Source organism: Myxine glutinosa, chromosome 12 (genome assembly GCF_964187855.1).
Source record: "Myxine glutinosa chromosome 12, kmMyxGlut1.1, whole genome shotgun sequence".
Taxonomy (NCBI): domain Eukaryota; kingdom Metazoa; phylum Chordata; class Myxini; order Myxiniformes; family Myxinidae; genus Myxine; species Myxine glutinosa.
Window position 1 is genome coordinate 20,448,069 of NC_136272.1, and position 24,937 is coordinate 20,473,005.

The 24,937-nt window shown below is 47.5% G+C and overlaps 1 protein-coding gene across 1 annotated transcript; it reads left to right on the forward strand.

Annotated features, from left to right (window-relative positions):
* The first annotated feature begins 541 nt into the window (after positions 1 to 541).
* On the forward strand, positions 542 to 23,260 carry LOC137438137 (glia maturation factor gamma). The gene is made up of 7 exons (XM_068133109.2): positions 542 to 699; positions 1,125 to 1,221; positions 9,415 to 9,464; positions 9,591 to 9,640; positions 16,219 to 16,301; positions 16,601 to 16,674; positions 22,940 to 23,260. The coding sequence occupies exons 1-7, from the start codon at positions 697 to 699 to the stop codon at positions 23,009 to 23,011; spliced, it is 429 nt and encodes a 142-aa protein (XP_067989210.1). The 5' UTR covers positions 542 to 696; the 3' UTR covers positions 23,012 to 23,260.
* The last annotated feature ends 1,677 nt before the right edge of the window (positions 23,261 to 24,937 follow it).

Here is a 24,937-nt window from a genome sequence, read left to right on the forward strand (position 1 = left end):
ATCACGTGGTACGAAGCGATGTACATACAGAGCCCCCTATCCATCACGTGGTACGAACCGATGTACATACAGAGCCCCCTATCCATCACGTGGTACGAAGCGATGTGCATACAGAGCCCCCTATCCATCACGTGGTACGAAGCGATGTACATACAGAGCCCCCTATCCATCACGTGGTACGAACCGATGTACATACAGAGCCCCCTATCCATCACGTGGTACGAAGCGATGTGCATACAGAGCCCCCTATCCATCACGTGGTACGAACCGATGTACATACAGAGCCCCCTATCCATCACGTGGTACGAACCGATGTACATACAGAGCCCCCTATCCATCACGTGGTACGAAGCGATGTGCATACAGAGCCCCCTATCCATCACGTGGTACGAACCGATGTACATACAGAGCCCCCTATTCATCACGTGGTACGAACCGATGTACATACAGAGCCCCTTATCCATCACGTGGGGATTTACCCACAAGCAAAGGTACAAACACCCTACCAAACAAAGTGCAAACACAAAACAAAAGTACAAACAAGGTGGACAACAGCAGGCACAGCGGCCCCTACCGGCGGAATACCTGTTGGTGGAGCATTTGTATGGTTGAGAACAAGGCGTGGAGCATCACGTGGTGAGGAGCAGGGAAAACGGGTCGAGGCGGCGATTCAATCTGCGGAGGATCGTGGTCACTATGGTAGGGTTTACCTTCGGCCTCGGTCGGTGTGCGAGGTACCATATTTACACGGATTTGGTATTTACGGAGCCTGAACCGATTACCCATCGAAGGACGCGCCATGTGTACCGTGTCATTCCCGGCTCGATGTTATTGTTTCTCCCATTGTGTTCCGCCGTTACTAACACACATACACGGACGAGCTTGTCCTTGAGGACCTTTCGTGGGGTCTTGAGGACCTTTCGCGGGGTCTTGAGGACCTTTCGCGGGGTCTTGACCTTTCGCGGGGTCTTGAGGACCTTTCGCGGGGTCTTGAGGTTCTGGGTCGTCGCATCCCCAACATAACGTTGCTGATCCACGGATGGAGGTTTTCCTCGGTTGCAAACAACGGTTCTTTCCGCCCGTGGTACTCACCTGTACTAACGGATCTCTCCTTCCGTGTGCAGGGCGATAACCTTGTTGTGTGTGACATCGACCCGGAACTGATCACGAGGATCAATAAGTTCCGATTTCGTAAAGAAACCACCGACGCCGCAATTGTCAGTAAGTCTGAAACATTCCCACACTTTGATGCTTTTCTTTCTCTATGGAATTCCTGAAGGCCCATTGCATGTTGCCATTGACTGTGCGTTGCCATGGCTGGGGGGGGGGGGGGCTGTGCGTTGCCATGGCTGGGGGGGGGGGGCTGTGCATTGTTATGGCTGGGGGGGGGGGCTGTGCATTGTTATGGCTGGGGACTGTGGGTTGTCATGGCAGGGGGGGGCTGTGCGTTGCCTTGGCTGGGGGTTGTGCGTTGCCTTGCCTTGCCTTGCCTTGCCTTGCCTTGCCTTGCCTTGCCTTGCCTTGGCTGGGGTGGGGGGCTGTGCATTGTTATGGCTGGGGGACTGTGGGTTGTCATGGCAGGGGGGGCTGTGCGTTACCTTGGCTGGGGGTTGTGCGTTTCCTTTCCTTGCCTTTCCTTGCCTTTCCTTGCCTTTCCTTGCCTTGCCTTGCCTTGGCTGGGGTGGGGGGCTGTGCATTGTTATGGCTAGGGGACTGTGGGTTGTCATGGCAGGGGGGGGGGGGGGCTGTGCGTTGCCATGGCTGGGGGGGGGCTGTGCATTGTTATGGCTGGGGGACTGTGCGTTGCCATGGTTGGGGGGCTGTGCGTTGCCATGGTTGGAGGGGGGCTGTGCGTTGCCTTGGTTGGGGGGGGGGGCTGTGCATTGCCATGGCAGGGGGGCTGTGCGTTGCCTTGGTTGGGGGGGGCTGTGCATTGTTATGGCTGGGGGCTGTGCGTTGCCATGGCTGGGGAGGGGGGGCTGTGCATTGTTATGGCTGGGGGACTGTGGGTTGTCATGGCTGGGGGACTGTGCTATTGCCATGGCTGGGGGGGCTGTGCGTTGCCTTGGTTGGGGGGGGGGCTGTGCATTGTTATGGCTGGGGGACTGTGGGTTGTCATGGCAGGGGGGCTGTGCATTGCCTTGGTTGGGGGGGCTGCACGTTGCCTTGGTTGGGGGGCTGTGCATTGCCTTGGTTGGGGGGGGGCTGTGCGTTGCCTTGGTTTGGGGGGGGGCTGTGCATTGCCTTGGTTTGGGGGACTGTGGGTTGTCATGGCAGGGGGGCTGTGCATTGCCTTGGTTGGGGGGCTGCACGTTGCCTTGGTTGGGGGGCTGTGCGTTGCCTTGGTTGGGGGGGGTGTGCGTTGCCTTGGTTGGGGGGGGCTGTGCATTGTTATGGCTGGGGGACTGTGGGTTGTCATGGCAGGGGGGCTGTGCATTGCCTTGGTTGGGGGGCTGCACGTTGCCTTGGTTGGGGGGCTGTGCGTTGCCTTGGTTGGGGGGGGGCTGTGCATTGCCTTGGTTTGGGGGACTGTGGGTTGTCATGGCAGGGGGGCTGTGCATTGCCTTGGTTGGGGGGCTGCACGTTGCCTTGGTTTGGGGGCTGTGCATTGCCTTGGTTGGGGGGACTGTGCGTTGCCTTGGTTGGGGGGGGGGGGCTGTGCATTGTCATGGCAGGGGGGCTGTGCATTGTTATGGCAGGGGGGCTGTGCGTTGTCATGGCAGGGGGCTGTGCGTTGTCATGGCAGGGGGCTGTGCATTGTCATGGCAGAGGCTGCTCGTCGCCATGGCAGAGGCTGCTCGTCGCCATGGCGGAGGCTGCTCGTCGCCATGGCGGAGGCTGCTCGTCGCCATGGTTTGGGCTGAGCTTTGCCAGGTCGTAGCTGTGAGTTATCGGTGCGGGGCTGCATGATGCCAGGGCGGGGCTGCAAGATGCCAGGGCGGGGCTGCAAGATGCCAGGGCGGGGCTGCACGATGCCATGGCGGGGCTGCACGATGCCATGGCGGGGCTGCACGATGCCAGGGCGGGGCTGCACGATGCCAGGGCGGGGCTGCACGATGCCAGGGCGGGGCTGCACGATGCCAGGGCGGGGCTGCACGATGCCAGGGCGGGGCTGAGTGATGCCTTGGCTTTGGCTGCACGTTGCATGGCTGGGGCTGCACGTTGCATGGCTGGGGCTGCACATTGTCAGGTCGGAGTTGTGAGTTGCTGGTGCGGTTGCCGCGCGATGCCAGGGTGGGGGCTGCGCATTACCATGGTTGGGTCTGCGCGTTACCATGGTTGGGTCTGCGCGTTACCATGGTTGGGTCTGCGCGTTACCATGGTTGGGTCTGCACATTACCATGGTTGGGTCTGCGCGTTGCCATGGTTGGGTCTGCACCTTGCTGGTGCAGGGCTATGTGTTGCAGGTGTGGGGCTGCACTTTGTCGGGGCAGCGCGTTGTCGGTGCAGCGCGTTGTCGGTGCAGCGTGTTGCCGGTGCAGCGCATTGCCGGATCGGTGCAGCGCTTTGCCGGGTCGGTGCAGCACGTTTCCGGGTCGGGGCAGCGTGTTGCCGGGTCGGGGCAGCGCGTTGCCGGATTGTGGCTGTGAGTTGCCGGGTGGGGGTTGTACATTTCCGGGTCCTGATACATTAGTCCAATGGTCCAATCTTATTTCTTAATTTAAAAATACTAAAGGGCACCCATTCAATCTTTTGTACATTGAGGTGAAAACATTAACGTGATTACTTTATGGTGTGTTTATTCATTCAACAGCATAAAGGTGGTCGTCTCTGGACAGATATGATTTTGAGTTGCAAATTACTGAGTTCTGTATCGGGGCTTGCTCATTTTCAGAAATAAGTAAAGCATTAGACACCTGAAATTATGCTGTTGCCTTCTTACCTCATCAAAACAGCCATGAATTGGAATTGCAAAATATAGTTAACATCAAACGTGCTGAAGCATAATGCTCATAAAAAATCATGACGTCATTACCTCCGCACCAAAGGTGGATGAAGGTTGTGTTTTCACCCGTCTACTGTCTGCCTGTCTGTCTGTTTGTCTGTGAGCAGGTTATCTCAAACAGTTGTGGACGGATTCAGACGAAACTTGGTGGACATGTTGGTTGTGTGTCAAGGACGAAATTATTGGATTTTGGTAAAGATCCGAATCCGGATATTAGAATTTATTTTAATTTTTAACATGATTTTTCACCATTGAGCGATGTGGCCAAAAACTATACATAGCATGATATCTCAGAAAGTTGTGGATGAGTCTGGGTTCCAACCTCCCTTTCTGCAGTGTCACTTGGGTGCCCGATGTGGATTCTGTGTCAATATGGCGGCCTGAACAGAGGGAATGCTTCGATTTGTACAACTTCGGGTCTCCGTAGAACCCCTAATTTCTGGAAAGATACTCCAACATCATTTCAACGGGAATCTTCACATAAATGATGTGAACAAGATCATCAATGAGCCTTAATTGTTTTGGGTTACATTTTTTTGCAGATTGCTTTTCCTTTGCATGAACAGCATGTGATTTATTGGGCAAGTGCGACAAAACTACACGTGGTTCTTCTTCGTTAATATGCAGCACAAGACTGTGGGTGGCATCGCTGGCTAACAGCACTCTGCTCGTTCGGGCAGGAATTTGTAATTTGGCCATGGTTCCAGCGATAGCTCGCCTACTCTTCACGAAGGACACCATGGGATCGTGAATGTCCAGCAATAAATGCTGATCCGAGGGATTTTTTTTTTTTTTTTTGTATACTGAATCGAGGCTCGTGAAAGAGCTAACATTTATTTCACAAACAAATCAACCAGACAAACAAAATATATAAAAAGAGGGAGCGGAAGACAAGATGGGGAGAGAAGGGGAAGCACACAAACACAACATTTGAGAGCAGGGACATCGGGAGAGGGCTTGGGGGGAGGAGGCGTGGGAAGGGAGGGGGGTGGGGGGAGGGGGAGAGGTATAAAACACAAGGACACCAAGGACTTCCAGGACAGAAGCTGGTATTTCAAAAAAGTGGATTTGGGGTGAAATTAGCGGGGGTAGAAAAGATCAAGGTCCATCCTGTGCCAAGGATGGCACACATTGATGAATCGGCCAGCCTGCGAAACAGGGTGATAAGAGTTTGTAGCTGGGTCGGGATTCATACCCAGTCTAGATGGCTTAGAAGTGAGTGTGCGTACCTATTGGCCATCCCGTATCACACGTGTCTATATGTGTTGGATGCTCGATAAATGCACAACATGGACTGACGGGAATGTAAACTTGGCATGGGTCTGGTTTAGTTGGGTTCATAGTGAAACTGGCCTTATCAGTTGCTCAGTCTTTCTTTCCTCATGTTATTGGTGAATTCATCTTCACAAAGATGGTATTTTGTTTAGCCAATGTGGGTTATATCGAGTCCAGTGATTCCAAAGAATACGGAACAACCAGAAGCCCCTATCTCGTTTTTTATTAATTTTATAAAATGCATAAACTTTCATTCTTTAATTGATGTACAAAATTGCCTGCTCGTGAGGACACGATTGGCATCAGAGGTTGTGGATTAGAATCCGGTTGAAGGCAGCAGTAATATGAATTTTGGATGTTTTTGGAAGTTCAGCTAATTTCAAGAGACTTTTCAGATTGTGAGGGAAAAGCCCAGGTGGCTCACTAATGTCCTTCGGAGAGGAAGGAATTATTCTGCACTTCCTTGTTAGGTCTAGGTATGGCATTGCATCATACTTTGTCGTTGACTAGTGATGAGCACGGAAATGTTGCTTCATCCACTTTCTGTTGATTTGTGTGTGGTCGTGGTCGTGGTCTCTGTCGTGTATGCTTGCATGCCCCCAAAGTATCCCTTTAAGGACCCAACGGACCCAAAGTATCCACCTCCTCTTCGGTAAGGGATCACGGTTCTTGGACCAAGCTGTTCAACTTTTTCAGAGTTTTGTTCCAAGGGGTCTTTCCTTTTAATGAATGAATTTCTGCATGTGGAGGGGAAAAACAATTGGTTTTGATGGTTTGAAGGAGTTGCACATGGTAGATAGCGGTAGGGTTTGGAAGTGCACGGAATTTGAGTACGCATGGAGTGAAAAAATGAATGAATGAATGAATGATCGTTTAAAGGCCATTTTACCCGCTAGAGCGGGTAGAGCCCCATGACAATCATGGTTCCCTGTTTGAGGCAATGTTTTTATGGCCGGATGCCCTTCCTGGCGCCAACCCTTAGTCGCCTCTTACGATGCGCAGGGATACGGTGTACCTATTCTAAGCTGGGGTACACACCGTGGTCATTCATCCCAGCAAGCTGGTACTCAATTTGCCGACCTCGGAAGGATGACGGGCTGAGTCAACCCCCCTGGCGTTAATTCAGCGATCGACCGGGATTCGAACCCAGGATCCTAGGATCCCAAGCCGGCACCCTAACCGCTAAGCCAACACCAGGCTACGTACGCATGGAGTACTGTATTTGAAAGCCTGTTAAGTTCAGCAGAACTCACTGAGGTTTTGAGACTAGTCTTGTAAGGAAGCATTATGTAACGTTTGGAAATGATCCAGCATTCCCTGTGCCCCGGCCTCATAATAGGAGACAATTTTCAGAGCCTAGTCTGCATCGCATTTAGGGCCTGTTGGGCAGCAAGTGATCCGGCCCACAGTGGAGGAGCTTCTTTTGCAAGGCATGGGATGAAAGCCTCCTTTACTGCACACAACGGTGCAGTGCCAAGAGCTACAGGACTTGGCAGGCGATGCCAAACTTGTGACGATTGGCAATACCAAGGAGATCTAGGAAATGGATATTCGATTGTTCACTCCAAGCTCGGCACGCGGCGAAAGTAATAATTTAATTTTTGTTTACTGCCCTAATTATACATTGCATCTTGAGAAGGTGTTTGTCCATATTTTCAATGGCCTCGTTCTGTAGGATTTTTGTCCTTTTCATTTGTGCTGAGATTACTTCATGAGTCGAATTGGTACTCAGGACACAACACCAACTCCCATTTGCTTTTGTCCTCCACTGATCGAATAGTTCAAAGGTAGTGTATGTGTCCTTGAAGAAGACCTTTTTAAACCCACAGTTTGATTCCAAAGGGAATTCTGAAGGGCTTTAAAGGGTATTCTTTCAACGCGTTTCTAAAGGGTAATTATAATGGGTTGTAAAGGGTAATTCTAATGGGTTATAAAGGTTAATTCTAATGGGTTGTAAAGGGTAATTCTAATGGGTTGTAAAGGGTAATTCTAATGGGTTGTAAAGGGTAATTCTAATGGGTTGTAAAGGGTAATTCTAATGGGTTGTAAAGGGTAATTCTAATGGGTTGTAAAGGGTAATTCTAATGGGTTGTAAAGGGTAATTCTAATGGGTTGTAAAGGGTAATTATAATGGGTTGTAAAGGATAATTGTAGTGGGTTGTAAAGGGTAATTCTAATTGGTTGTAAAGGGTAATTCTAATGGGTTGTAAAGGGTAATTCTAATGGGTTGTAAAGGGTAATTCTAATGGGTTGTAAAGGGTAATTATAATGGGTTGTAAAGGATAATTGTACTGGGTTGTAAAGAGTAATTATAATGGGTTGTAAAGGGTAATTCTAATGGGTTCTAAAGGGTAATTCTAATGGGTTGTAAAGGGGAATTATAATGGGTTCTAAAGGGTAATTCTCATTGGTTCTAATGGGTTCTAAAGGGTAATTCTGAAGGGTTCTAAAGGGTAATTCCCATGGGTTCTAAAGGGTAATTCCCATGGGTTCTAAAGGGTAATTCCCATGGGTTCTAAAGGGTAATTCTAATGGGTTCTCAAGGGTAATTCCAATGGGTTGTAAAGGGTAATTCTAATGGGTTGTAAAAGGTCATTCTAATGGGTTGTAAAAGGTCATTCTAATGGGTTGTAAAGGGTAATTCTAATGGGTTGTAAAGAGTAATTCTAATGGGTTCTAAAGGGTAATTCTAACGGGTTGTAAAGGGGAATTATAATGGGTTGTAAAGGGTAATTCTCATTGGTTCTAAAGTGTACTTCTAATGGGTTCTGAAGGGTAATTCTGAAGGGTTTTAAAGGCTATTTCCAATGGGTTCTAAAGGGTATTTCCCATGGATTCTAAAGGGTAATTCCCATGGATTCTAAAGGGTAATTCCCATGGGTTCTAAAGGGTAATTTCCATGGGTTCTAAAGGGTAATTCTAATGGGTTCTCAAGGGTAATTCCAATGGGTTCTAAAGGGTCATTCACTGGATTCTAAAGGGTTCTATAGTTGTCAGTATCTGGAAGTCCTGTAGTTTGCGTGAATTGCACACATACTGCCAAACGGCACCGCTTCCTTCGGATACGGTTTTGTTTTCTTTTCTCAAGTTCTCATAATGGGAAATGAAGACAGACACCTTTGTGCAGTGGCTATATGGCTCATTTACTTATTACATATGCAGAAATGGGTAGACGTCGGTGAAAATGCATGCCATGTATTTGTATACATAACGAGAATGGCATTCGGTAGAGTGCATACCTCTGCCAGGCTGAACAGTTTACATTTTGTATCAACTGATGGGTCTGATCTGGATTCGGACCTGAACCAAAATCGAATCGACTTGTCCTTGTCACGTACCAAACTCATCCACCTAGTTTTGTCATAATCCATCCACAACTTCTTGAAATGTCATGCTGTATATCTTTTTTGGTCCTATCTCTCAATGGTGAAGAATCACTTGAAAAATTCAATTCTTGAATCTGGATCTTCAACAAAATCAAATCGATTCGTCTTTCTCACACATTCAACCTGTCCAAATTCATCCATAATTTTTGAGATATCTTACTCCCAAACAGACAGACACACAGACAGAGGTGAAAACGACCTCCGACCTATGGTGGTGGAGGTAATACACATTCTCTTACATTTTATTACTATTTTTTGGCTTTGCATAAAGTTCCTTCAACGCCGTCTTTCATGCACTGCAGTAAATTTGGAATCCCTCCCCACAATTAAAAATGACATTTGATTCTGTGGTTTAAGCTTTCAGACAATAGAAAAGTAAAAACCTTGAGGCTCCCCGAGTGTGAGGCAAAGGTCATAACGTTTACCTGCTTCAACTTGCCTCAATGGGAGCCATGAGCAACACGAGCAGCAATACAACAACAACAACAACAACAACAACAACAACAACATGCATTTTAAGGCCATTTTCATTGCTGGAGCGGGGGTTAGCCTTGCGGGCCCCATGACGATCTTCTCCATTTTGCCCTATTTTCTGCATCTCTCCTTGTTAACCCCCTTGCCCGCATTTCTTCCTCCACCATCTTTAGCCAAGTCTTTCTCGGTCTTCCCCGTCCTCGAGCAGCAATAGAGAGCTAACATAATTGCACAATCAGCCTTTGGTGTTGCAATGACATGCAGGTACCAGTGAAGAGACAGGGACGGACTCGTATAACCATGACGGAGTCTCTGCCTTTGTGTGTTTTCCAGTGAAGGTCGAAAAACAAAGGAAGACGATTGTGCTGGATGAAGAGTACGAGGTTAAAAACAACATATTTGTGCTCACACCGAATACATGATGAATTACTATTGTTTTTCCCTTCCTCCTAATAACTCGCACCCGATTTGATTGGTTGGTGTATGAGGAACTCACCTTGTCACTGCAGGACATTTCCGTGGAAGATCTGAAGGATCAACTTCCCGAGAGACAACCGAGATATCCTTTATACCTTAAAGGCAATGAGCTGTTTCCATGTTTGTTTGTTGTACGTTGTGCATAACTTTGGTGATGAAGATATATATATATATATATATACACACATATATTTACATACATACCCATCACTGGAGCACATTTTTGAAGTAGGACGGTAGAGGTAGTACGGAATAAGCGAAAACCCACGCAGGTAGGAATTGCTCAATTCCGAGGTGGCGAAGAGCTACAAAGTTACTTGCGATAATAACAAAGATGTTCTGCAGTGTTCAAGGCTCGAGGAAGAGCTTGCACACGTGTCGCACATAGGACTCCCTGGGTGTACCTTTGCACGGATTACGAGGCGATCGATAGCTAATGAGCAAATCGACACGATATATGGGATTTTAACCGGTGATCCCAGTATGCCCAGGTGTGAATGCCATCACCCTCCCCAATGAGCCTTCGATCGGTGTAAATAAATAGAAATCATTTCAGGGGAACATGAGGTTAGGGGCAACATTTTTTTTGGGGGGGGGGGGGGATTTATTTTTGCCATGGTGCTGGTGATTTCTCACCTTCTCTCCATGAAGGGACCGAAAAAAGGGAAAAAAGGGAAGTGAAGGAAAAAAGGGGACCGAAAAACAACAACAACCACAGTTCCCGAAAAAGGCCAACCCCCGCTTGCGGGGAAAAATGGCCTCTAAAGGTGGTTTTTTTCTCCATGAAGGACACCATGGGATCTTTAACGTCCACCAATTAATTCCGGCAGACGGGACGCTCAGTTTAACGTTCATACGAGGGGCGGCACATACATTGATGAAACACCGGGATGATAGTTTATACCTGGGCCGGTATTCAAACCCAGGCTGGACAGCATAGAAGCGAGTGTGCGTACCTCAAGGCCATCCTGTCAGGCCAGACGAGTATAAGATGTAATACTTCATATTATGACAACGTGCACTTCTATGGTACGCACGCACGAGGCCATGCTGATTGCATCATCTTTTTGCGAGGTCTACCTCTTTGCATCCGCTGGTGACAAATTGCAAATGTGCTTTTCCAAAGAGGCCTTGTTATGAAACACGATTGGTTGGCTCGGGTTTTCCCCTCATTTTTGAGAAATGTGGAGGTTCAGGAAAGCACAGCAGCGCATGGGAATTTGGACATCTTGGCAGTCTTGCCAGGTGGCAGCTCCTATGATGCGGAGTGCATCCAATCGGGGTAGAGACCACCGAGAGGTTAATGGCCGAGAAGATGGCTTCATGTGCATCCATCACTGACAACTAACGGTTTTATGCTAATAAATAAATAAATAGTTATCTCATGTTGGTAAGTTCTTATCAGATGAGTATAAGGTTGCTGAAGTAAGGCTTCGTTACTAGTTACACTAACCTACTGACTGTTGCGATGTCGACGTACTGTTCGGATAAGGAATGGAATGCCATGCTGGCAATTCTTGAAGCAGATGGGAGATTGAAACAAAGAGAGGTTACGTGGCAGTGCGAATAGGAAGGAAAGGCCTTGGATAGAGAATGCAAATGTTTTTGTTTCGCTGTAAAATGAATCAAAAGAGGGGTTCGATCGAGGCTAAGGTGGGAAAAAGAGAGGAAGAGGACACTCGAGGGCAATGGGTGTGCTGGGACAGAGTGCAAGAAAATTCTCTTGGGTCAATATGTGGAAAGGTGTGGTGGCATAAGTGAGTTTAAAAAATTTTTTTTTGTGCATTAGGATCTGCCAACATCAGCGAACCGTCCCGACCAAAAGTGGAAACGAGCGATTGCGTGTTACGTGGTAAGAGGAGGAAATCCGGAGCATCTACCCCGACCTTGTTTGTTGGAGCATGAATTTGAAGGTGGATGCAGGTTATGTTTACACCCCTATCTGTCTTTGTTATCTTGCCAAAACGAAGTTTTTGCAAGATGTATTAGTCAGCTTGTATGTTTGTTTTTTTGTTTGTGGTTAATCATTTTTTTTTCACGTTTAGATCACTCTGTAGGCCACAGTTATTATTGGAAACTCCTGTAACTTCGCATATCAGAGTCCTATAGAGATACCCTTCAGCACACAAAATTTTGAAGGTCAAGGTCAAAGGTCAAGGTCACTTTGTGGTCAATCATGGAGGTCGACGAAACACTAATTTTTTGAGTAACTTTGATCGGATCGTCTCCAAACTTCATGGGAATCTAGTATATGGTCCGGCGCTCAGCTGATTAGTTTTTGGTGGCGATCGGCCTTGACCTTCATGGTTAGCGCTGGAGGTCGAAAATTATTGACCTCAAGGTCAAATTTTGAAATCGTAGGTACCATATCGAGTAATACCTCATATGAATGCCCTTGATGAGTGCTTCCCAGATCTGTAAACAGTTTGACGCTATGACGTCATTTGATGACGTCATGACGAAAAAACGGAATTTTCACATTTTGGCAAGATACGGTTCACCCTGTGGGTGACATATGTTCATTTGTTTGTTTGTTTGTGAACAAGATATCTCAAAAAGTTGTGGACGGATTCGGATGAAATTTGGCAGAGATGTAGTGTATTTGACAAGGACGAAATTATTAGATTTTGGTGAAGATCCGGATTCGGATCCGGCTACTAGAATTTTTTTTTTAAAGTGATTCTTCACCATTGGGAGATCGGGTCAAAAACGATACAAAGCAGGAAATCTCAAAAAGTTGTGGACGGATGATTTTGATTAAATGTGATTCTGTATTGTGATTTTCTGGTCTACTCTAGGATACAAAACGTAAACTGTTCACCTGGCAGAGGTGTGCGCTCAACTGAGTGCCGTTGTTGTTTGATGTGTTATCGTGCATTTTGTCGAATATATTTTTGTTTAAACGATGGAAGTTGAGTCGGTTGGTTTGAGCATGGTGTAACTCGGCTGAAAGGAGAAGTGAATCAGAAATTGTTTTGCATCACGTTTCCTCTGTTTCACCATTAACAGTGAGTCAATCCCAACGAACCTTTGACCCCTAAAAGGGCACAAACCGTTTTAAAGCGATTTTATTGCCGCACTTGCTTCACCAGCATTGTGGGACATATTGCGTAGTAACTACATCACCATTAAAGCTCATCTATCTATAATTCCAGTAATCTCTGTGTGTTTGTATGTGTGTATGTGTGTGTGTATGTTTGTCTGTGACCGCTGTTTCTCGACAACTACCGGTCCGATATACTTTAAACTTGCCAGGTATATTGCTGGGGACCCGAGGATGTGCCTTTTCAAGGTTTGAAATTAATCGGACAAGTACTTACCGAGCTATGGCGATTTAGCCGTTCGCCGTTCGCTTTGGCGTTGCGAATGGACCAAACCATTGCATGTAAATAGAGGGGGGGGGGGTTCTGTGGTCGTTGCGAATGGACCAAACCATTCATGTAAATAGAGGGGGGGGGTTCTGTGGTCGTTACTGCCACGTGGTTTCAAAGTTTTTTTTTGTTGTTGTTGTTTGCACGCATGTTTTTTTGCACCCACGTACGGGCACGCCCTAGGATGTTTACACACACACACCCCTACACAAATTTTTTTTTTTTTTTTTTTTTTGGCAAGGAACGGGCACCCACGTACGGGCACGTCCTAGCTTATATATAGTACGGGCATGCCCTAGTCTATCTATAATTCCAGTAATCTCTGTGTGTTTGTATGTGTGTATGTGTGTGTGTATGTTTGTCTGTGACCGCTGTTTCTCGACAACTACCGGTCCGATATACTTTAAACTTGCCAGGTATATTGCTGGGGACCCGAGGATGTGCCTTTTCAAGGTTTGAAATTAATCGGACAAGTAGTTACCGAGCTATGGCGATTTCTTTACCAAACACTGCAAGCCGTTCGCTTTGGACCAAACCATTGCATGTAAATAGAGGGGGGGGTTCTGTGGTCGTTGCGAATGGACCAAACCATTCATGTAAATAGAGGGGGGGGGGGGGGGGTTCTGTGGTCGTTACTGCCACGTGGTTTCAAAGTTTTTTTTTGTTGTTGTTGTTTGCACGCATGTTTTTTTGCACCCACGTACGGGCACGCCCTAGGATGTTTACACACACACACCCCTACACAAATTTTTTTTTTTTTTTTTTTTTGGCAAGGAACGGGCACCCACGTACGGGCACGTCCTAGCTTATATATAGTACGGGCATGCCCTAGTAAAGTAAATGCCACGCTCTTCGTGCCTTTGGGTTGGGTATTGGCGAGAGTTCTTCTTTCAGTAAAATCTATCTATAATTCCATTAATCTCTGTGTGTATGTGTGTATGTGTGTATGTGTGTATGTGTGTTTGTATGTTTGTCTGTGACCGCTGTTTCTCGACAACCACGGGTCCGATATACTTTAAACTTGCCAGGTATATTGCTGGGGACCCGAGGATGTGCCTTTTCAAGGTTTGAAATTAATCGGACAAGTACTTACCGAGCTATGGCGATTTAGCCGTTCGCCGTTCGCTTTGGCGTTGCGAATGGACCAAACCATTGCATGTAAATAGAGGGGGGGGTTCTGTGGTCGTTGCGAATGGACCAAACCATTCATGTAAATAGAGGGGGGGGGGGGGTTCTGTGGTCGTTACTGCCACGTGGTTTCAAAGTTTTTTTTTGTTGTTGTTGTTTGCACGCATGTTTTTTTGCACCCACGTACGGGCACGCCCTAGGATGTTTACACACACACACCCCTACACAAATTTTTTTTTTTTTTTTTGGCAAGGAACGGGCACCCACGTACGGGCACGTCCTAGCTTATATATAGTACGGGCATGCCCTAGTATATTATAATGTCGGTTGGACGGCAAACCTGACAGGATGCAACCTCAAAGTGGTTGCAGTCATACGCTGCTGATGCTGATGAGTTTAAGGATAGCCAAACTATCACGGTTTTCCGCAAGCAAGTGCCAAGCGGTTGTCGCCAGCTTGTGATCCTGTAGGGTCGATTAGCGCACCAGTTATAAAAAAAAAAGATTACAAACTGACATTTGGGCAACTATAAATTTGGTCCTCCAGGGATCCCTGATCTGTAACAAAAAAAAAAAGAAAGGAATGATTTCTTGTGAAACAGAGGTGATTGCCAGTGGTTCCTAAACAGAAAACTTGTTTGGTACAACGTGTGTGTGTGTGTGTGTGTGTGTGTGTGTGTGTGTGTGTGTGTGTGTGTGTGTGTGTGTGTGTGTGTGTGTGTGTGTGTGTGTGTGTGTGTGTGTGCCCTTGGTTGTTGTCTCCATATGTGGGTTTCAGGAGGTGGGACGGAGTACTCCCGGTCTTGAAGTATCCACCTTTGTTAACTCAACTGGACTATGTCCAGCTGAGTTTTTGTCGACACCCAGTGTCTGTCGTTCGTCTGTCGTCTGTAAACAATTCGACGTCTACGCTCTAAAAGTCACAAATATTGATTAAATTTGATGAAACTTGTTATGCAGCATCTTTAAGACATAAAGTAGTTTGGGATTGCATTTGGGCGTTGCACGCCCAAAAATGGGCGCAGCAGGGCGGCCATATTGAAAAATCAATTTTTGTCATATATATTTAGCACATATAAACGATATAGTTTGTGGTTCTATTATGCATATTCTAACATATTGACATAGACCAGTTGAGTTCAGGTTCCCTGGAACCTCTCTAGATTCAGTAAGGGATCACGAGTCACGGACCATTTTGTGTGTGCATCGTATAACCACGAGCTTTGGCCTTCAGTAGAAGATGCATGTGTATTTTGACCAGCTTTGTTTGAACATACTGCTGCAATATACAACCTCAGCTTTGTTGAAATGTTTTAAAACTTTTTGTTCCTGTAAAACAGGCATGTCTAAACAGGTATAACGGCCAAGGTGCAAGAAATGCATCCATGGATTGATTACTTTCCCATGGTGGTATGGTAAGCTGAGGATACTGCCAAAAAGCCTTCTACAGCACCATGTAGGCCGACTGATGCTACGGGTAGTAGTGTAGCAGCTGATGATGCATCACTCAGCAAAAACATGTGAACAAAACATGTGATGACATCCTACTATTTAACAGTCTTGATGATTCCCACATTCTTGTAGGTTCGACCGGGGAACACTTTTGTCCTGTCTATCACAAATCAGGAAGCCAGGCCTGACATTCGACTGCAGGTGATTTGGGCAAAAGTTTGTAGGTTTTTCAGGGTGCTGACGATAACCCGCCTAACTATTCTTAACGTCCACATGCCAAACACAATGATGACAGGTAATAGCTGGGTTGAGGTTCAAACCTAGGCTAAATGGTTTAAAGGTGAATGAGCCGGACCACCTGACTAAGTATACATGTATAGTTGTAGGAATGACCCTAGTGGGGTCAAATTGTTTAGCGTAACGTTAGTTATTTCTTAAAGCGTGTTTTAGAATAAGCGTAACGTAATTAATTGTGATTAATTTTAATTAATCAGTTAATTAATCGTTGCTACAACTTCGTCTTCCCTGCAACGTTCTTCCCTGCGATGGATGTTCGTCTTCCCTGCCGCCCTGTTGTTTCTGGCCACCACCAAGCCTTTGGCTACTCCCTCGACTCCGAGCTATGATGATACACGAAGTTTGTAGACAAGTAATGCTGGTTCAAACATTTTGTTTTCAAAACTCCAACTTGTGCCTTTGACCTTCAGTACGTTTGTGCTGTACAGTTATAAGTACAAACACGATGACGGACGATGCTCCTACCCTTTATGCTTCATCTTCATCAGCCCGCAAGGTCAGACGTTTTACCCGATTGTGAACCATTTTCCATCCTCTGGGGGTTGATTGATTGATCTGGGGGCGCGTACACTGGGGGTTGATTTTTATTTTTTATTTTTTACTTTTCCACAATACTTGCTTGCATTCCTGATAAATAAAAAGCTCCTTTACAAAAAAATTGCTGCTGATGTAAAAGGTACAAATTTGCAATCTTGTATTTGTGTTCGACCATTTCAATAATTTTTGTGGATTATATTGCTCTAACTGTGGATCTCAATCCTTTTACACCCATTAAAAAAAAATTTTTAACCGCAGGTTGCAAACCAGATCTGCAGATGATGTATGCAGGAACCAAGAATAACCTTGTGAAAAGTGCACAGCTAACGAAGGTGAGGTTTCGCTGCCAGTTTACATAATTCAAGAAGGAGAGGCCGCACTTTACTGATTTCCACCTTTTTTTCGTCTTTATTTTTGTATACAGAGTCTTGGCTCGTGGAAGAGGTAGAACACTGAATGGATCAGGAATCAGGACGTAACGGAAAAAAATTAAGGTTCATGAAGGAAAAAACTGGAAACTTGGAAGGTGGAGGGTTTGGAGCAGGGGAAGGGAGGTTAACGGGGGTAGACAAAATCATTTTTTGGATGGGGGATGATCTGAGATTGTGGTGAACAACTGTCTTGAAGACCTTGAGGGAAGAATGAGATTGAAGAGAATATGGCAAGTTGATTTCCACAGGAGGGTAAAAAGAGGAACAAATGAGTAGAGGTGGCCAGTGATCATGGGTTTTTGGAGTTTCACCAGAATGGAATTGATGGTATGCCGTGCGGATACATGAGGGAGCATGGAGCATGGAACAAGGGACAAAGCATGGAAATAGCAGAAGGTTCAAGACCAGAAAGAAGGCGGTAGAAGACAGAGACCACTGACCTGTCTACGATGCGAATATAGGCCCATAGACAGCTTCATCGTGGGAGATTCTAATAATCTTGAAGTCTTGAAGGCCTTGGTTTTCATGGTGTCAGCTGAGCGAGATGTGAGGCAGGGGAGCCAGCCCAGAGGGGATGGTGGTACTTCATCAAGCTGCAGATGAAGGCCTTGTAGGTGGATAGCGGTTCAGGTGTGCCAAGGAAAGACTTTGTACAATGGAGGAAATGGAAGATGCGCAGTCACTGGCTGGCTTTGAAGCCAACTTTGAAATGTGTTTGCCCAATAAAGATCATCACTGACAGTGAGACCCAGAGTTTGCGTGAATAAACTTCCTGAAGGAGGATTGTTAAGAAAGTACATGGGGGTTGGGTGGTCACCATATGGTCCTCTCGGTGTGTGTCTGTGTCTGTGTCAGATTTGTCAGGATTGAAGGATATATTCCAAATGTTTGACCATCTTGTGATTCTTGTCAAGATCTGAAGAGACTGCAGCCCACCTGTCTGAAGGATGAGGGATGTCATGGCAGAGGGTGGAATAATCAACAGATGAAGGGGAATTTCCAGAGTCAGAGATCATTGATGAAGAGCAGGAATTCGACTGAGCCCAGAACACTGCATTGCGGCACTCCAGCCTTCACATGGAGAGATTAAAGGATTCCATTGAGTGCGACACATTGGCTACGATAGTAGAGGAACTCCAAGAGTCATGTGTGGGGTTGGCCTTCAATGCCATAGGTACATAAAGTTTGGAGAATAAGGCGAGATGCCAGACTGTATGAAAAGAACGAACTATGTCCAGAGAGAGGGCCATGGTCCATCCATTGTTGGGCGAGTATAAGTACAAGCAGCATGTCCAAGGTGGAGTGGCCTGGTCTGATTCCAAATTGGTGATCTGAGATGATATCATTGGAGAAAAGGAAGGATTTCATATCAACTGCAATGATGGATTTCATGACCTTGCTGACGATTGGAAGTCTAGTTGAGAGGATCAGTTTTTGCACCTTTTTCATGTAATGCAGTGATGTTGGTGGATTTCTAAACAGATGGAAGATAACCTAGGGCAAATGACAGGGCAAAAAGAGCAGCAGAGCAGGTATTATAGGACACATGAGCTAATGCGGTCCGGTCCAGTTACACCATCGGAGTCGAGGGTTGAAAGAACATTCTCAGGTGCAAAACAGAGTTCAGGAGCAATTGGGTATAACAGGGAAGGATGGGTACCAAGAGAGGGGTTTGGGAAGCAAACACACAATTAAGGCACTCTGCCTTCTCACAAGCGGAGTCGGATGTGGTGCCATTTGAAGGGATGGCAGAGGAGCATACTCCGGAAGGTGCCACCAGGTTTTATAGGAGGGTTCATTTTTGAGGTTGGACGGATGTTGTTTTTATGGCTCCATTGAGAGTGGACACACACTTGTGGGATTTGTGGAATGCACCGAGATGACCTTCGGGTGGGTTTGCTTTCCAGGAAGAGAAGGCAAGTTGTTGCAAGGCGACTGCCTCACCACAGGATTCAGTGTACCATGGGCAGGAAGAAGAGCAGGATAATCCATGTGCAGATCGTTTTTTTTAGGAGCTCACCTGGAACGAAGTTTAGGGGAACTTATGCGATAGCGCGTCGTCCGTCAGTCCGTCGGACGCGTCGTCCGTCAGTCATCCGATAGCGCGTCGTCCGCGTCCGTCAGTCATCCGCGTCGTCCGTCCGTAAACACTTCAACGAAACCGCTGATGGGATTGCGACCAAATTTAGCACAAATGATATTTGTTGTGTGACTAAAGTTTGTTCACGGCATTTAAAAAAAACAAATCGAGGTTTAAGGGGATCTACTGGGGGTCAAATTGGATCCAGGTTTGACCCCCCCAAAATAGGAATTTGCTTTTTCCTCTGAAATGACACGCACTATTTCGATGAAACTTGATCACAACCTTCACCACCTGTGGTGTACCAAAGTTTGTTCACGGCATTAAAAAAAATCTGCCCCTTTGGGAGTCTACGGGGGATTGGGGGGTGGGGTTGCCCCCTAAAATCGGTGTTTGCTTTCTTCTCAAAAACTACACACGCAATTCCAATGAAACTTCATCACAACCTTGATCACTTGTGTTGTACCAAAATTTGTTCCTGTCATTTAAAAAATCGGGGTCTAAGGTGGTCTAAGGGGGAGGGGGCTTGCCCCCCAAATTAGGTATTTGCTTTTTTTCTCTGAATTTTGATGAAACTTCACCACAACCTTCATCCGTGATGCACCAATGTTTGTTCAAGGCATTGGAAAAATTGGGGTCTGAGGAGGTTGGGGGGGGGGGGGGGCGGTTGCCCCACCCCCCAAATAGGTATTTATTTGTTTTTGTTTCAAGTCTTATGATTATGTTAGTATGATTCTACATGCTGCCCTGTCTTCCAGTAACCATTGAAATTGGTTTAAAATACCTTTAGTCAGTGCAGTATACTGTTTATTCTACCAGGTGAGCACCAGGGGTATTGCCCCTTTGTTGATCTTTAGGAGAATGTGTTCCGAAGCACTGCAATAGGTACGAGTTCATAGCACCCTCTGCTGGTTAGTTGGGACAAGCGTTACGCCTAGGTCCCCCGTCGGGGAAGTGATGTGAGTTGACAAAGTGGAAGACGCAGAAAACATGCTATGATATGATATTTCGCTCACAAGGTTCAGACATACATGGAGGCGGCCATCTTGGATTTTGACGTGGCGACCCAATTTTCAATAGCGTTCTTCCTTAAGCCTAGATACACCAACACACCACATTAGAAGTTTAGAAGTTGGTACTTCGCTTATTTTTCAAGATATTCTGCTCACAAGGTTCATACATGGCGGCGGCCATCTTGGATTTTGACGTGGCGACCCAATTTTCAATAGGGTTCTTCCTTATGCCTAGATACACCCACACACCACATTAGAAGTTGGTACTTCGCTTATTTTTCAAGATATTCCGCTCACAAGGTTCAGACATACATGGCATCAGACATACATGGCGGCGGCTATCTTGGATTTTGACGTGGGTTGCACCCACACACCAAATTCGAATGCGGTCCTTCGCACACGCATGCACGCCCGCACGCACGGATGGACGGACGGACACACGGACGGAGGGGAAAACCATAGTCCCCCTTTCGCTCCGCGGTGCGTCGGGGGACAAAAATGGGGGACGGAAAATGACGGTAATCCAACAATGAAAGCTCACTTTTATGCAATTCTACCCTCGTTGATCCACCCCAATCCCTCCTCCTTCTAAATTTCCAGTTTTCCCTCCTGAGTTTCCTTCTGTATCCATCTCATCCACCCCATGCATCCTTTCCTACCCCACATACCTCCCCTCACCCATTGTTTGTCCAAGTCTCCCTCTACTTTTGCCTTCAACTCTGCTGTTGATGTTTCCCCCCTCTCTCCACTGCTCCTCTTGCATGCATCTCCACTGCTCCTCTTGCATGCGTCTCCACTGCTCCTCTGGCGTGCATCTCCACTGCTCCTCGTGTGTGTCTCCACTGCTCCTCTTGTGTGTGTCTCCACTGCTCCTCTTGTGTGTGTCTCCACTGCTCCTCTTGTGTGTGTCTCCACTGCTCCTCTTGTGTGTGTCTCCACTGCTCTTCGTGTGTGTCTCCACTGCTCCTCGTGTGTGTCTCCACTGCTCCTCTTGTGTGTGTCTCCACTGCTCCTCTTGTGTGTGTCTCCACTGCTCCTCTTGTGTGTGTCTCCACTGCTCCTCTTGTGTGTGTCTCCACTGCTCTTGTGTGTGTCTCCACTGCTCCTCGTGTGTGTCTCGACTTGTCCTCTTGTGTGTGTTTCCACTGCTCCTCTTGCGTGCGTCTCCACTGCTCCTCTTGCGTGCGTCTCCACTGCTCCTCTTGCGTGCGTCTCCACTGCTCCTCTTGCGTGCGTCTCCACTGCTCCTCTTGCGTGCGTCTCCACTGCTCCTCTTGCGTGCGTCTCCACTGCTCCTCTTGCGTGCGTCTCCACTGCTCCTCTTGCGTGCGTCTCCACTGCTCCTCTTGCGTGCGTCTCCACTGCTCCTCTTGCGTGCGTCTCCACTGCTCCTCTTGCGTGCGTCTCCACTGCTCCTCTTGCGTGCGTCTCCACTGCTCCTCTGGCGTGCGTCTCCACTGCTCCTCTTGCGTGCGTCTCCACTGCTCCTCTTGCGTGTGTCTCCACTGCTCCTCTTGCGTGTGTCTCCACTGCTCCTCTTGCGTGTGTCTCCACTGCTCCTCTTGTGTGTCTCCACTGCTCCTCTTGCGTGTGTCTCCACTGCTCCTCTTGTGTGTCTCCACTGCTCCTCTTGCGTGTGTCTCCACTGCTCCTCTTGCGTGTGTCTCCACTGCTCCTCTTGCGTGTGTCCCCACTGCTTCTCTTGTGTGCGTCCCCACTGCTCCTCTTGCGTGCGTCTCCACTGCTCCGTGTGTGTCTCCACTGCTCCCTGTGTGTCTCCACTGCTCCCTGTGTCTCCACTGCTCCCTGTGTCTCCACTGCTCCCTGTGTCTCCACTGCTCCGTGTGTCTCCACTGCTCCGTGTGTCTCCACTGCTCCGTGTGTGTCTCCACTGCTCCGTGTGTGTCTCCACTGCTCCGTGTGTGTCTCCACTGCTCCGTGTGTGTCTCCACTGCTCCGTGTGTGTCTCCACTGCTCCGTGTGTGTCTCCACTGCTCCGTGTGTGTCTCCACTGCTCCGTGTGTGTCTCCACTGCTCCGTGTGTGTCTCCACTGCTCCGTGTGTGTCTCCACTGCTCCGTGTGTGTCTCCACTGCTCCGTGTGTGTCTCCACTGCTCCGTGTGTGTCTCCACTGCTCCCTGTGTGTCTCCACTGCTCCCTGTGTGTCTCCACTGCTCCTCGTGTGTGTCTCCACTGCTCCTCGTGTGTGTCTCCACTGCTCCTCGTGTGTGTCTCCACTGCTCCTCGTGTGTCTCCACTGCTCCTCGTGTGTCTCCACTGCTCCTCGTGTGTCTCCACTGCTCCTCGTGTGGGTCTCCACTGCTCCTCTTGCGTGCGTCTCCACTGCTCCTCTTGCGTGCGTCTCCACTGCTCCTCTTGCGTGCGTCTCCACTGCTCCTCTTGCGTGTGTCTCCACTGCTCCTCGCGTGTGTCTCCACTGCTCGTCTTGTGTGTCTCCACTGCTCCTCTTGTGTGCGTCCCCACTGCTTCTCTTGTGTGCGTCTCCACTGCTCCTCTTGCGTGCGTCTCCACTGCTCCGTGTGTGTCTCCACTGCTCCCTGTGTCTCCACTGCTCCCTGTGTCTCCACTGCTCCGTGTGTGTCTCCACTGCTCCCTGTGTCTCCACTGCTCCCTGTGTCTCCACTGCTCCGTGTGTGTCTCCACTGCTCCGTGTGTGTCTCCACTGCTCCGTGTGTCTCCACTGCTCCGTGTGTCTCCACTGCTCCGTGTGTGTCTCCACTGCTCCTCGTGTGTGTCTCCACTGCTCCTCGTGTGTCTCCACTGCTCCTTTTGCTTGTTTAGTGATTTTTTTTTCTTTCATCTGTTACATCCTGATCCATTCAGTGGTTCGGGTGTACTCGCTCTTCCATGAGCTGAGCTTCGACCATGTATACAGGACGAGTCTAAAGTCTAGAAACATAGGAAGGAGAGGCTGGCAGCTGATGCTTGGTCATATGTTTCTGGACTTTTTACTCACTCTGTACAAAATAATAATTACTTTTTCTCACGTCAGATTCCAAAGGATCAGAATTTAATTGACTTTTACTACTGTCGCCCCCCCCCCCCCTCCCAGGTATTTGAATTGAGAAGCACGGACGAGTTCACAGAACAATGGCTGAGGGAGAAGCTCGGATTCTTCCGCTGAAATCTGAACCTTGTCAATATTAACTGATGGATGAAAGTAGCCTTAACCTCATCCGTGTCATTAATTATGCAAAGCCAAATCCTGGAAGTGTTTTTCATTTGTCAGAATTTACAGACAATGCAGTTGTGGAAATTTACTCGTTTATTTTTCCCAATAAATTTGGACATTTTATACACCATTTAATCGGCTACATTCCGAACACGCAGTTTTTTGTTTTTGAATTAAAAATAAAGTGTTAAAGCTCCTCAACGACTTTTGCATTGGGTGTTCTGACCGTTGAGGGCTGTGCCATGCTGACGTGCTTAAGGGCTAGACAGTGTTACATCGGGTCTTCCTTTGATGTGCCATTCTCTTTACAGTGTTTGTGCTGCTGAAGCAGTTTCGTGCATTTTTTGAAGCAGTTTCGTGGTTTTACGGGGTGGTTTGGCCATTGCCTTCCCAACTTTTTGTCTGTTCTATCCTTTTAAATGCTGAGTCAAGTAAGGAAGCAGCACATACCACTTTTGAAGTCTTTTGTATGACTCAGCTGGGGTTTGAACCACTGACCTCTGAGACTCAGAGCGGATGCTCTAACCATTAGACTACAAAGTCTGGTAGTGGGATCTTAGGAGAGTAAATTATATACTCTTGGAGGTGGATTAGAGCATCCGCTCCGAGTCAGGTTGGTGGTTCGATTCCCATCCTGGAATCGCATTTGGAGACCCTACTGACCCCGAGTTTTTTTTTTTCTTTCTTCAAATGGGACTTCCTCTTCTGCTTCCTTACTTTTTTTTTGTATACAAAGTCGAGGCTCGTGAAAGAGCTAACAAACAGAAAACACATGAAACATAATAAAGGGAACGGGAGACGAGGGAAGCACAACAGTGGACAACGGACATCGGGAGATCTGTGGCAGGGAGAGGGCTGGCGTGGGGTACACGGGATAAACAAGATGCAAGATAGACACTACAGGGGATTTCAGGAAAGAAAATGGATTTTGAAAAAGGTGGATTTGGGGTGTTTTAACGGGGATGAATTAAAGGTCAAGGTTTTGGATGAATGAATGAATGATCGTTTTAAGGCCATTTTCCCCGCTAGAGTGGGGGTTAGCGGGGGTTTTGGATGGGGGAAGATAAAAGATGGTGGTGAACAGCTGTTTTGAAGATGTGGAGGGAGGAGTGGGATTGAAGAGAGTGAGGGAGTTTGTTCCAGAGGTGGGAGTAAAGCCGAATGAAAGAGTGAAGGTGAGCAGTCTTGATTTTGTCAATTTCACCATAAGAGGGTTGCTGGCAGATCTTGTGCGTCCTGCAGGAATATTTGGGGGACAGAGCACAGACTGAGCAGGGGGAGCAAGGCCGGAGAGGAGTCGGTAGAAGACAAAGACCACCAACCTGCCTGCAGTGAGAGGAGGCCAACAACCACCTTGCCGATGCTCAATGTTCCATTTCGAAGATAAAGTAGAGACAAACCCCATTGGTTGGCATCACATGGAGGAGGGGGTGGGTCACCTGATGTGGTCCAGGACGTTACTTTGTCTGTTTTTTTGCAAATGTTAGGGCTCTAACATGAGTGTCAGAAATTTTATGAGAAAAAAAACCAGCTATTGGGGGGGCTTGGTCAGAATTGGGGGTGTTATGGTTGGAGTCTTGGATGACGGTAGTTTGAACCCTGGTGGACAATTATTCGTTCTTATGCAGCACCAGACTGCTGGGTTGCATCAATGGCTGAGGGCATGGCTGTGCCCCTTATATATTAGAGCAGGAATTCGTAATTTGTTCAGGGTGCTGGTGATAGCTCACCTACTCTTCGCGAAAGACACTGTGGGATCTTTAACGTCCACCAACATCCATCCAAGTGATGGCACAAACACTGATGAATCCTCTGCCTGTGAAACACCAGGATGACAGTTTTTATAGCTGGGTAGGGATTCAAAGCTGGGTTCAACAG

What these genes read in the sequence shown, in the direction of transcription:
- LOC137438137 (XM_068133109.2), top strand. An exon ending in CACCGACGCCGCAATTGTCA is followed by an intron (nt 1,222 to 9,414) that starts GTAAGTCTGAAA and finishes TGTGTTTTCCAG; the next exon opens with TGAAGGTCGAAAAACAAAGG. An exon ending in CATCTTCATCAGCCCGCAAG is followed by an intron (nt 16,302 to 16,600) that starts GTCAGACGTTTT and finishes TTTTAACCGCAG; the next exon opens with GTTGCAAACCAGATCTGCAG.